The 14005-nt window shown below is 32.8% G+C and overlaps 1 protein-coding gene across 7 annotated transcripts in view; it reads right to left on the bottom strand.

Annotated features, from left to right (window-relative positions):
* Window positions 1-262: 262 nt before the first annotated feature.
* Window positions 263-14005, bottom strand: part of HFM1 (helicase for meiosis 1) — a 37400-nt gene continuing 23657 nt past the window's right edge. For 4 of the 7 annotated variants that reach the window (XM_072932730.1, XM_072932726.1, XM_072932731.1 and 1 more), the window contains 19 exons: window positions 13362-13453; window positions 12438-12544; window positions 12302-12349; window positions 12010-12107; window positions 11788-11919; window positions 8888-8973; window positions 7888-7971; window positions 6711-6868; window positions 5906-6009; window positions 5084-5239; window positions 4740-4835; window positions 4211-4329; window positions 3301-3383; window positions 3103-3209; window positions 2896-3018; window positions 2375-2465; window positions 2004-2109; window positions 1488-1645; window positions 263-1215 (listed from right to left, as the gene is read on the bottom strand). In XM_072932730.1, the coding sequence (XP_072788831.1) occupies window positions 1149-1215; window positions 1488-1645; window positions 2004-2109; window positions 2375-2465; window positions 2896-3018; window positions 3103-3209; window positions 3301-3383; window positions 4211-4329; window positions 4740-4835; window positions 5084-5239; window positions 5906-6009; window positions 6711-6868; window positions 7888-7971; window positions 8888-8973; window positions 11788-11919; window positions 12010-12107; window positions 12302-12349; window positions 12438-12544; window positions 13362-13453 (2015 nt within the window). In that variant the 3' untranslated portion in view covers window positions 263-1148. Of the gene's footprint in view, window positions 1216-1487; window positions 1646-2003; window positions 2110-2374; window positions 2466-2895; window positions 3019-3102; window positions 3210-3300; window positions 3384-4210; window positions 4330-4739; window positions 4836-5083; window positions 5240-5905; window positions 6010-6710; window positions 6869-7887; window positions 7972-8887; window positions 8974-11787; window positions 11920-12009; window positions 12108-12301; window positions 12350-12437; window positions 12545-13361; window positions 13454-14005 lie in introns of those variants that run through there. The other 3 variants (XM_072932728.1, XM_072932729.1, XR_012057120.1) reach the window with 3 other exon arrangements.

The following is a 14005-nucleotide window of genomic DNA, read 5'->3' on the forward strand; positions in this document are numbered from 1 at the left end:
GTGTAGAAAAGTGAATTAAGCTCGGGCCTGCTGGCATTTGCATAGTCAAAAAGATATTGAGGGGTGAGGATTGAGGCTGCTTAGATTAGTCCATTCTTTCATCCAGAGAAAGAGTCATATTAAGTCAAAAGCATAAGGAAACACTGGAGTCAAGCAAAATGTTATTAGTTGAGAAAATTACAATCTGGTAGTGCAGCAAAACATGGCTGCATTTAGTTGTACCGCAAACAATGTTGAAAGAACAGACAGCTAATGTTCCACATGTGATTGTAACATTTTAATTCCTCACATTTTGAATAATTAACAGTAAAAATTAACATTCTCTTGGATTTTTGACAATATCATATATTCTACTAACTGCTGAACTTGCAAGGTCTACTATTCAAACACTAAAGCTACAAAAAGATATCCAAATCCAATGCCTGGTGACTAAATCTGTATTAGGACACATGAATGTTCATTTTATGACCTTGGGTATGAAACTGAACAGGCAAGAGAGTTTTAGAGTATTTTTACAGACATTTTATAACTGGTTTGCTGAGAATCTAGAAACATACCTGCTTAAGTTGCACTTTTTTATTAACACATTCATAGCACTGTCAAAAGGAATATCTAGAATCTAGGATAGTCTATCATTCTATTACTTCTATTTATAAATCTAATTATTTTATAGAATCAACACTATGAAAAATTCAGCTTTAGAGAAACTGAAAGAAAAACAAAAAAAACATTAAAAAATTTCCAAGGAAATAGTCTTTCATTCACTTAAGGATTATTTGAGAAGCAGGACATGTTACTACAAACACTGAATACTTTACTTTCTCCAGTGGGATTTTCTCTTATCTATAAAAGCACCCTCAAACTATGAGCTATTCTCCTTTGAGAGCTTTCACTATTTTTCTTTATAATCCTTAAAACAGCAAGGTAAACAAAAAGTACTTTTAATACTTGTAAAACAAGAAGTTATTCTTATATTCTATAAATTCTACAACAAAACTAGTGTCTAATTTATTATATATTCTATGCAGCAATCCAGCTATTAATAAACAGGTATACAAAAGAAATCACATTCTCTTGACTGAAGCCTTCACTGTAAAATTGACTGTAATTCTTTCCCCAGCACTTACAATGTATTTTGTTTACATGTTTTACAAAATACCATCAAATATTCCAAGAAAGGGCCTGACATCATTGGTTTCATCATCAAGAAGAAATCTAAAGAAGATTAAGCAAACAAACAAATTAGGTATAGCCCATCAAAACCTATGGGATCAGGAACAGTGTATAGAATCAAGAGAAACCAAGACAAGCAATATAATTTTAAGTAATGTCTCTTAAGAAAAATTAATTGCTATTATTATTGTGAAAACAGAACTTTTTAGCAATGAATATTAGAAAAAAACACATTGCTTAAAAGTCTATGTTCCATGAAGAACTAAGCACTGGAACACCGAATAAACAGAAAAACATATGTAAGTTTTTCTTACCTAGGATCTACTTCTTTTTCCTGTTCTTTTGTGAAAATAAAAAAATCTTCTTTCCTAGTGGATTTAGAAGAGTCTGAGATTATTTCTGGGATGGAAGAACTCTGTACATTTTTTTGCTCTTGAGAAGGACTTGAATGTGTTTTTTCATGAAAACTGAACTGCAACACAAAAGTTTAAAAGAAAGTATATATGGTTAAACCAACGGAAACTCCCAGATTATTGTAGAATGTAGTACTGGTATTTAACTGATATTATAGTGTTTGACAAGGACTGAGCATGTGATGATTCTAGCTATATACTGGACAGAATAACAGTCAAATTGAGTAAATACTTTTGAGCTCATGCTATATAAAGTAAATTCATATCCTATTTTTTTGTATCAGGAATATCCCACTGAACACAGAATGATTTTGACAATTCAAAATTCATGATATCCTAATTGATTCATAAGTCAGAAATGGCAGATATATTTACTCAATAAGTATTCTAATCATATATCAATATATTTTTACTCACCAAAGTTAAATTTCTATTCTGTACAGAGAAATTCACTTTTGATGTGCTGTTGACCACAGAAACATCTGAGTTCTGACTATTGGTCTCATCTTGTACTGTGCATGAACTGAAAATACCAAGTTGAATAATTTCAGTATTTTTATAGAAGGGAAAAAATATTTGCTGTTCAGTTCAGGATTTTCTACTTATTTCCCTGCACACTTAAATAAAAACCAAATTTAAATAATTCAATAATTCATATCTTTTAAACATGAAATTTCACTCACTTTTATGAGTGAACAACCTTCTACATATTTAATTACACAGATACATGTGAAATACAGACAATATTTTAAACTGAATAAAACAGTAGTAAATTATCTAAGTCTTACACTTTTGAAATGTTATTTGTGCCTTTGCTTGTTGTATACTGGCAGAGGGGTTGACATTCATCTGCACTTTGAAGGCAGGTATTTCCATGTTCTGTGAAAGAATGAAAGTTTTAAAAAGAGGGTTGAGAAGTAGCCATAACTCCTTCTAAATATTTCCAATGTTATGATAAATAACACTTTGAAAATTATGAGTGTCTTAACACTTCAAATATTTCTTCTTTGGGCTTTGGGCTAATATAAAAATAAGCAGAGATATACAGTCAGTATACATTATGCAACAATGATTATGCAGTTGCAGGCCATCAAAACATTTTAATTGTGAGTTTTTCAACTCTTCCTTCTGTATTGGATTTGTCACAATATATGTGACATTCAAGGTAGAATAATAAACCTGTCAGTCTAGTCAATTAACCACAAATTTCAGGTCGTTCTATTCATTGTATACTATAATAATTTATTCTCAAGTAATAGCCAGAAGAATAATTTGTAGGAAAGAAAAAAGTTTGTTGGAATAACCTTACCTAATTCTCTATTGACAAAATTACTGGCAAATACCAATTTATCATCATCAATATCATCCCAAATGTCATTTCTCAGTTCAAAGTCCACATTCAAAGCATCTGAAAAGCCGTATCTGCTTTTATCTGTAGCAGAAAAATACGAAGTATTAATATAAAGACCAAACCAGTGAACACTGTAATTTTAAATATTAGCAATAACTTAATTACTCTTTCCACAATTCCAGGATTGCAGTTGTTGCTGAGCTACTTCTAAAGTATTAATATTATCTGCCTGATCCACTGAAGGTGATGAAGATGACAGTTTATTGCTAGACCTAGTAAAAAAAAAAAATCAGTGACATGTTTGTAAAACAGTTGCAGAAAGTTGCAAAATAATTTTATTCACAAAACAATTCTTAGTAGTACCTTGGCAAGGCTGGCAATAAAGACTTAGGTGTAAATACAAATTGTTTGAGATCCACATTTTCAGCTTGACTTAACATCTGCATCTAAAGGAAGCAATATATCTTAACTCATAAGATAAAAAAAATTAGTTCTTATTATGTTTATAACAAGCTTACTAATATCATTAATATTGTAAGTTTGCATAATATTTACAAGTCATAAAACCTTTCTGATCTCTGTCTATCTAATGCACTCAATTAAAAAGGTTTGAATTATGTGCTTCTAGTGGAGGTATCCAAGCACCCTGGCAATTCCACACTGGTTGACTCTCATCTGTCTTAGCTGTAGGCTAAATAATCCTCTACTGCAAACAAACAAGCAAACAAAACTTTGAGGTGGAAATAAATCCTTCCAATACCTCAAATGTCATTCTTACTGCAGAAAGACCTAGTTTAACACTACATTCAGAGGAATGAAGTGCAAGCTATGAAATGTTTCAGAAGTTTAAAACTAATAGGGATGGTTTTCTTATAAACAAGTGGATCTACTTGACAGTGAAAAAAGGACTCTTAGTAGCATGACTCATAAATAACACAATTTGTTTCATTCAGGTCATATTTTGCCAAACCAAGTCACAGTGCAGTACCTTCCAACAATGCCTCTGAACCTCACCAACCACACCTATCAAATGCTTTAAAAGCAAAAATATAGAGGATGTGCACAGAAGTGGACCAATGGAAATGCTCCAAAGAACAGTAGAACCTCTCAAAGATTCCTGGACCTTTGTACTTCTTTACTTTTTGCACTCCACACAGAAAAGTCAAACTTGAATGTTCATATTCAGTGATAAAATTCTCTCTGCAAATAATGTCTACAAATATGTAACAGATTAAAATAAACCTATGAAATGGCTGACTGCATTCAAGTGAACCTTTAGACGTTTTACTGGGGGTATAGATGAAACTGAGTTCCTGCTCCTTAAATCAGCTAGGTACAAAGAAAAATTTGTGTCTCCATTCATCTGTGACTTTGGAGGTACTCCAGTTTTACCTGCGAAAATGAAGCAAAATAATCTTTAGATTAGTTATAAGGGATAAATCCTAATTATTTCCAAATTACTTTGAAAAACTTTGCCACTAAGCTTTATATCTTCTGTTGAAAGATTCTAAAAGATTTAGCTAACTACAAGATCTAACATAGTATTTATATAAAAGTATAACAAGTCTGACATTTTTAAAAATCATATGCTAAGTATGAAAGGTATTATTAATCATTGTAGTGCCTATAAAAGTGCTAATACCAAAGCTACTTGTAATTGCCTTTATGACTGCATCATGACACCTCAGGCCCCATTCTCTTGCTTCTATTGTTTCTGTTAACATAGCCATTGGTATGATGTGAGCTGTTCTAAATTACATTTCTCTAAAAGTATCAGAAGTAGTAGATTTAATGAAACTCACAGCAATCATGCCCACACACATCTTTATTTTTACAGCGGTGGTTGCATTCTCTGTTTCCATATTTCTTGTAAGCAATCTCCTGTTTAGATCTGCCTCCTAGACAAATATAATACAGAAATTCAACCAGTAATATTGAATACCAAACACCCATGATTTTTCTTACTTTCAAAATCATCAAAGAATTGCAGTGTAGTACTTTACAAGTAGAAGCAGCAGAGTTGTATTTTTATTACCTTTGAGAAAGAAACAGCAGGGATAAATAAAGATCTAGTTCCCTAGTGAATGCAAAATTCAATTTTCTGTTGACTTTAATATTAACCAGATACTGTGATCTGACCATTTACCTGTATCTACTTTTGCTGTTGGCAAGCTTTGGGGTGAGCCATAACATATATCAAGTGTAGATTCAGCTTTCAATTTTTGATTTGTAACCACCTTACGTCCCTCTGGTTTTGGTGCTAAGTAGAAGGCTGTATATGCTCGCTGTATATCAAGGCCAACTTGGAAAATAAAAAGGCAAAAATATTAAAATTGCTTTAAACTGTTTCTATACTACAATTATCTGCAGTTTTCTAAAGTGTTTAGGCAAGTAAATGTTACTCAAAGATCATGGAAATTTTTAAAGATCATTTGCGCTTAAAACACACTCTTGTATGACCAGATTATTTAGGTTTGAGATTAAAAACCCCAAACATTTTTTAGGATTAAAGACATAGTCACTAGAAGAAAAACAAAATTAGTTACCAAAGTGGAGATGAACCATATCCAACACCTCTTTACTACAACAAAACCTAACCATTCACAAAGACAGCCCTGCTCAGGCTAAATAACCTGTCAGGCTGATAGGGTATCCCTACTGACAGTTAACTCACTTGACAGAGAAGGACAAAAGAAAATCCCAGTCTGTATCAACAGAACAAACACTGTCTCCTAGTAACAGTTTGATGCTTCCCAATTCCTTAATGTGATAGTAAAATAAAGAAACAGATAAGTAATTGTGAGAGGTAGTATGCAACCCAGCAAAATACACATTATTGAGGTTTGTTTCGAGACCAGCTCACTTTATTATACTTTGGCTTAATAGAAAGTGTTTTAGTAATTTGTTCCTAATTTGTTCCAAAATCTTATGCATATTGTTTTTTAATTCAAAGAATACCTTAACCTACCATAATCAGAACTAATTAAATTTATACTGATATCTTCTGATTTAAGAGCTCTTTTAACTTCAATTTTCTTCATCCAATTTCCAGTTTTCAGGAGCACAGAATCCCTGTAATGCATCAGCAAAGTTGTTAGACAAGGACAATGAAAACATGACTGCACACTATGGTACCTGTAACCAAGTGAAACAGCCTGTATTTGGTCCTAAGTTCTTTAGTTTTGCTTGATAATTGGCCAAGAAGAACTTTTCAATGATGTATGATTTATGGCCATAAGAGGGCCAGGATCCTGCAGATCAGTTTCAATTTTGCCAAAAATGCCAGATTTCAGCCAGAATTCTCATAAATGTCAAGCAGTTAGAAAAGATTTTGTTTCTCTTTTCTCATTTGTTCCAAGCATCTCTTAACCAACTGGAGAATTAAAATCCATCTCTGAGGGAAAAAAAAAAATAAATGAAGAAATAATAGCTAACAGGAGTAAGTAACAACTGGTTTATCTATCCTTTTAATAGGTATTTTACTTGTTTTCTATTTATGGGAAAATTATTATGACTTTTCCATAATATGACATTGATGTTGAACAGTTATTTACACGTGCTCTCTTCGCTGACAAGCACACTGGCATGTTTTGGGGGTTTCTGAATCTTGTGTAGCATTTTTAAATGACACTGATGCCTAATAGTACATCTATTAGTATATATAATAGTACATTAGGCATCAGTGGGAAGTATTTAAAATCTGCAAGTCACAGAACAGATGAAAAGCCAGCACCATAAAACTATGTAAGTCAAAGAACCCTGATCATACGTACATAATTTTCTGATTAAAAATGACTTGGTTGTCAGCATCTCCTATGACCAACGAAACATAGTGAAAGTCTGGCGCTGTTCTCTTTGTCTGGAGCTGCTCATAGTTTGTTAATTTGACAGTTACTAAGATTTCAGCCGATGTGTCACTGTACTTGGGAAGCTGGGGAAAATAATACAGAATAATACATAACTGCTAAAGTATGCAAAGTAAAATATATGCCCTTCCATAAATTTCTATCTGTTGATACAAGCACAAAAATTCAACTCAAGCAATTTGAATTTGTGGTACAATTTTATTTGTTCTTCTGAGACACTGATTTTCAGTACTAGCTTGGCCATAAGCTGAATATCCTAAGTTTGATTCAGTACTGAGAATCCAGGACAAATGCAAGGAGAAATGTGGAAGAATAAGACTTGTTATATAGAAGTTATATTTTGGCATCACAATATTCCTCTAGAATATATTTATAACTGTTAAATCTCCATTCTGAGAATTGAGTATTGAGTAATACTCATCTGGTATTATGTCAAATGAAAAGTAAATTAGAACGAATTGTTATACCAATAGAATTTCACACATCTATTGAGCTTTTAACTTCAAATGTGTCTTCATGTCTACCAGCTTTAGGGTTACTTTTCAAATTTTGATATTAGAAAGCTAGAGTGTCTTTGGCATCCATATAAAGACAAAATGCAAATCAGAACCTCAAAGCTCTTGATTACACATAGAATTTTACCCGTCCTTTGAAAGGGCACCAACTAGGTTAATGTAATAATTTACTGTTTCCCTATATTCCTAAGCATGCTGTAGAAAATAAACATGCATTAATACCATTTCAGTAAGCTGTATTTGGATGTTTTGCTATCTCTAGGGTTTGTTTAAATTAAAGATAGAAAAGATGTCTCAGACTCACATATAATGCTAGAATGTGAATATACTAGTATACATCTGTAACATAAAATGCTATCAACGAGATAGGCCAATATATAATGGGGAATGTCTGTTCCAAGGCTCTCCTTTGAGATTTAGAAGTTTCATTCTATCTGCTAAGCTGGAAGGAGGTCACAATATTGTGTGATCTTCTATCCGTGAAGACTCAGAATTGCTTTAAGTAAGTACTTGCTTTTTCATTTAATAATACCAGCACAAAAACATAAAATAAATATAAAAGAATGTACCTGTTCAATTTCAAGTTCATACTTTGGAAGATGCAAAACAGACTCCTTTATCTGGTTTCCAAAAGGAGGATGTCTGTTTAAGATCTGCAAAGATGTAAATCCAAGGAATCAAAGTCACCTGAGTAATGATGTTAGCAACAAAAGCCCCTTTCTCTTGGTTCTCTACTGTCACTGATGCCTAGAATAGCAACATTACCAAAAGAAAATTCCAACACTTTTACATGTTGCTACTGCTTCTGTTCAGTAAACAGCCAATCCACTACCAATGACTACTCAGGTTTTATATTAAATGACTCTTCTATGCTGTATAAGCTTTAACTAAAACAGAACAAATGACAAGGAAAAACACAAAAGGAGCCAGAAATGAGAAATCAAATTTCCAAAGTCAAAACAGAAAAACCCAAGTAAGACTTAGAAGTCTGTTATATCTTCCAGAACGCTAGAAAGAAGAGTTTCCACAGAAAAGAAGCCAAAAGCCACAGAATCAGTCCTAGGGTAACACTTACCTTTCCTAAAATAAGAAGTGCTTTACAGATGATAAAAAAGATTTTTATTCTACTCCTCTCTCAAAATTGCAAAAATGGAAGTTTGGGATTTTCATAACTAAGATACACTAAGAGAAACTGTAAATACATATTCCCTTTTATAGTTTTCCAACACTCCTACTGGAGAAGTGCATATTGTCCTTTGTTTCAAACCATGTCAATGATGAAACTCTACATATTTAAGCATCTGCTTTCCACAGCCAGCCAAATCAGTGAAATCATAATTCGCATTAAATTTGCTACAACAAAACATCATACACATTTTCAAGGAAAACTAGCAGTAGCTACACAGTTTTTTAATTCTACTAGTTAAAATGAAAAAAATCACCTAAACATCTAAATTTTGCTATAATCATACAGCAAATATATAATAACTATACTGCTTTTACTGGTAACAGTACTAATCCTCAGCATTTTCCCTATCATATTTATCTATGTACAAAATAATAAGTTACCAATTCAAGCTCCCTTGCATTTATGTCTTCAATTTTTTTAAATGATGTCAGCCCAGCATTTACCATAGCATTTGACAATGATACACCTGTAAAAAACATGTATACAAGTTTTATGCTGTTAAAGGACAATGAATAACCTCAAATTATTCTAACAGCTGCATTACAAAATCCAAAGCATAAATAATTATGTTACATTTGATGCAGCTTTCTGCCCAGCAAATCACTAAATTCATTTTCATTTAAGTATTTCAGTATTAATTAATTTCTCCATTAGTAAAAAGAAAAAGAAATGCAATACAAACCAAACATGAAAATACACAATATTTCAATTATGACAACTTTTGCATTTTCTACAGTAGAACAGATTTTAGATCACTTTCTGCAGGAGTCAAGAAATGTGTCCTGTATATATATGATAAAAAAGCATGCTGTGCAGTATTCTTTGTCTCAGAATTTTTTTCCTATTCAAGAAATTATTTAATTATGTTTAAATCATAAAGACTTCAATGTTTTTGAGCAAGTTAATAATAAAATTCACTGAAAAAGAAGTATTTATTATAATCTTCTACAAGTCATTCCAGAGTTAGCAAAAAACTTTCCCATGACATGTAAGCCACAAAAGCAGAGAATTCCACATACGCTTCTCTTCATGATTCACAGTACTTCCAGTGAGATTTAGAGTTATCACAGCATATGAAAGGTATTTAACTCACCTAGCATTGCAGCCTTTTATAATAACTGCAATGACTGTAGGTAAAAAATAGTACCAAATACTTAGAATGAGTATTTGGATCCTTCTCACACAGTTCTGCTAAACAGTGTAAGAAATCTGAAAATTAAGTGGGCAACCTCTTTAGATACTTTTAGGTTGCTTCTTGGAAGACATTACAGTAATCTTATAATAAAAGACTTAGCTCAAGAATTTAATAATTTAGAGAAACAGAAGACCTTTTGTCTTTTTATGTGTATTTAAACATCTTTTGGGTCTAACTTAGGGAAAACATCTTTTACCATCTTCCTGCTCCTTTGCAGAAGCTCTGCTGCCTGAATACTGAAAACTCTCACATATTACTTCTGCTGCTAGAGCTGCTGCCCTGTTTCTTTATAACTGAAGCTCAAGATTAACTATTTTATCCTAATTTCTAAAATGGTAGAAGGATTTCTGCCAGTGAAGAGAATACCAGATATAAGTAAAACTTTTTCTCTTTATTTTCATCTATACTTCTGAGCAAAAAAAATGGGGGTGGAAATAAAATTGAACAAATAGTAAATGTCATAAATCCTGTATCACAACTAATCATTATCCTGTCTGTCAGAACAAGCAAACAGAAATCAAACCTGCCATTCAGCAACAAGAGGGAGTATCATTACTGGGCAAGAGTTGTAGAAATGCAGTAAGAATTCAACTGAAATATCAGTCTCAGTAAGGCCAATTGTCAGTCAAAGAACAGTAACTCTTATACTGGAAATACTAACTAATAAGGCATTTTAAAGGTTCGAAAATAGCACATTGAGCTAAGAGTTTCAAAATTAAGGATTTCTGAATATGCTACATGGTATCAGCAGATTTCTAGGAACTTTATTCATTTAACTTCAGAAAGAAACAGAAGAAGATTAGCAGCCATAGGCAGAGGTTATAAATCACGTCAAACTACAGGCATCAATTCAGTGTTTGATTCAGGAAAAGAGTGAACTGTCAGAAGAATGTTCAAAAGAAGCTTGTGAGGGGAACAAATGACACTTTGGAAGATAGCAGTTCTTTGTAACATATGCTACAAAAGCTATGACAGCATAAAAAAAGTACCCAAGAAAAGGAAAATTGGACAGAGATGTTTGTATATACACCTCTTATTAAAAAACTAAATGTGACTTTATTCTACTGAATATAGTGTACAGGGAAGGATTTGTCTACACTGCAAGTGCCATATTTATCCCACTCAGCCTCACTCCACAGAAGTGCTGAACATGAGGCAGATTCCTCAGATGATTGTGTTGACATTGCCACAGGTGTGGGATAGTGGAAATGTGTTCCCAGCACTATGCACTGTGCTGTGCAGAGGCTAACAAGCCCTGCCCTTGCTTTGAATTCACATGAATGAAGCATTACAGCCTCTGCCCTAGAGCAGGCAAGGCTGTAAGGTACTGTACCCGATGGACCTCTGGGTTTAGCCATTCTCTAATTTACAGATCTTTGTACTACACTGTTCAGTGCAGAGCTGATGTGTCTCTAAAGAAGAAATACAGAGAATGCTGCAGTGAATTTTGAAAGCATGAAGGTATGATAAGACCAGACATCAAAGCAGGAAGATACACTACTACCTCAAAAAAAGTACGACTACATTTTTATAAAACAGAGGACTCAAAAATTTCTGAACTCCTTTTCAAATAATTATGATAAGCCTGTACTTCCAGCTAGAAGTTCATTCAATATCAGGATACAGTGAAAGGAGGATCATTATAAACTTTTGATCATCATGTGTATAAGAACCTCATGCATAATAAATTGATTTCTATTTCATGATTCCTATCCTTTTCAATGTGAATTAAAAGGTTTTAATGCATACAGGTAAGAAAACCTACAGCAACAGATGCCTGGAAAGGAAGGCATAGCCTAGTGAGGGACATGCAATTACATCAATGTGGAATACGTCTGGGATACTGAAAGGAACACTAAGGAATAAGAACAATTCTGAAATATTTTGAAAGCCTTAAGAAATTACTAAACAGCTTGCTTTTGTTATGGCAGATTCTTTTGACAACTCTGGTACTCAATTGTGGCAAATAAGTAATTAGCAGACTAATTCAATTATGAACGTAGATACCACAGAAATCAGCAGGCTAATTATGATTTTTGATTCTCTGTCAAGATTACACTTATATAACTTCTAATTAGTACCTACCAATTTTTTCCAATTGTTTAGACACATGAAGTGAATTTTCCCAGAGTCTACACCTGAAACACTTTGCTAAAATCAAGGAGTTTAACAAAGCAGAGAAGTTGTTCTTAGATGATGACAGAAAGTCAGAGAGCCCTGTAAAAAGAAGATTGACTTATGTTAATAAACTAAAATGTAGCTTATTAGGGTATGTACCAAAAAAAAAAGAATTAAATTTTACCATACATCTAGTAACTCTCAAGCCATTTCTAAATATTCTGCCAGTATCTTGTGTCAGAGTGAAGTCTTGAATAGGAATACATCCCAGCTGAGCCTGAATGAGACTGGAAAAAGAATGAGTTTGTAAACAAAGAAAAACATAAAAGTTTTTAATGGGGTAAAAAAGGAAATTCAGAATAGAAACAACAAAATACAAGATCTGGACCTCTGCAAAATGACAAAAAATTTACCAGGGACTTCAACAGCTATAAAATCGCAGCTCTCCAATAAAAAAATAAAAAGGCAATATAATATTTACCAGTTTACTTTCATTTCTCTTGTTTTTATCTTCCCCTCCATTGGAAACCTATGCATGAAAACATACATATTTTCTACAATTCATCTTATTTATTGTTAAAAAAGTATTTTCAATTTTCAATGTATTTTTAAAATACCTGATAGTTATTTTGTCTTTGTCTTTATTCAAAGTGTTCAATATTTTCTTTTCATTCGTTCTTAACTTCACATCCACAAATTCTGTGCAGCTGGAGATCATTGTAATCTGTAGTAATTAAAGTTTTTTAGTAATTGTTTTAATTCGCCATTTTTTCTATCACTTCTTCTAACTTTTTTTAAAAACACCTGAAAAAAATTTATTGCCTCAACAGTATAACCATGAAGACACAATCCATCAGTTCTTTTTAATGCTGACCAACTTTCTTCTTCCTATAAAGGCTATTAATGAAAGGGGAAAATTTTTCTTTCAGCTTTTAGATTACTATTTCAGTTGAGGTTTTTTAAAATCAACCACACACATTGCTAACACTTTATACAAGGCAAATACAAACAACTTTTTCTGTTATGTATTTCACCTTGCTTTCTTCACACTTTAATAACAAAGATAGTCACAGGAGAACAAGCATTCGATTTTTCACAGCAAATCTGTTTTACCACGGTATTTGTTTGAAAACAAAATGTCTTGTAATTCAGATAACAACCTGTTACCTGAAAGAGGAAAGTTGCCTAAAACAGAAAGACAATTCCCTTAAAAAGTAAAACATGCTCTTGATGCAGCTGGTTTTTGCAAAAAAAAAACCTTAGTAAAGCAGAAAACATGAAGGCTTTTAATATATAAACAGAACAGCTTCAGCAACTTTGCATTTTCATAAGTAAGGTTACTGAGGGGAGAAAGAGTTGGAAATCAAAAGATCTCGAAGTACAAAGCCTCAAAAATACTCCATATAGAATTTAATTATATGTCTTCTCTAAAACTTTATACAAAGAAAGCCTGAGCTCTTTAAAATAAATACCTTACACTTCTTTTCTTAGACTTTAAAAACAATTGAACATATGTGATTAAAAAAAAAAAAACAAATTACCAATTCATTTAGTGTCTCAGTTCCCTTAATTGTGAAAAATTGCTTCACTGTATTGAATGCAATGTAATACCACGCCATTAATCTTCCAGTGTCTGTAAAACAAGAATATACCTTTAAAAAATAAATATGTCAAGTATATTTCAGTGGCTTAGAGCTTTTTAAGCCTCCAAATTAAATTAATTTTCTTATTACAGGCCTCTGTGAGATTTCCTCCCACTACTCAGTATGTTATTGCCCCCAGCTGTGTGATGGACATTACTGACCCGATCACAGAGTGGCAGAAAGAGCCATGTGCCAGTGGCAGTTCTCTCCAATGGAGATTAAGTCCCACTAACACACCAGGCAGCGAACTGTGGTTACTAAGAAGCCAAACACCTCTAGCAGAGGACTGTAGAGAAGAGCAGGTATTGGTAAAACCTGTCCTTCATTGCACTGTGCCACAACCAATTATGTTGTCACAGTGTCCTGCAATCTTCTCATCTGCAACAAATTTTCAGCAACAAGAGAAGATCTATTCATGAAACAAGATTAAAAGAATGTACATCTATGACTTGGTCAAGAAACTTATCCATATATTCTACTCAAACAATCCTTCAGATTTTACCCTCTACGACATTTATGTACTATTATTAATGGTGCACAAG

Source organism: Taeniopygia guttata, chromosome 8 (assembly GCF_048771995.1).
Source record: "Taeniopygia guttata chromosome 8, bTaeGut7.mat, whole genome shotgun sequence".
Taxonomy (NCBI): domain Eukaryota; kingdom Metazoa; phylum Chordata; class Aves; order Passeriformes; family Estrildidae; genus Taeniopygia; species Taeniopygia guttata.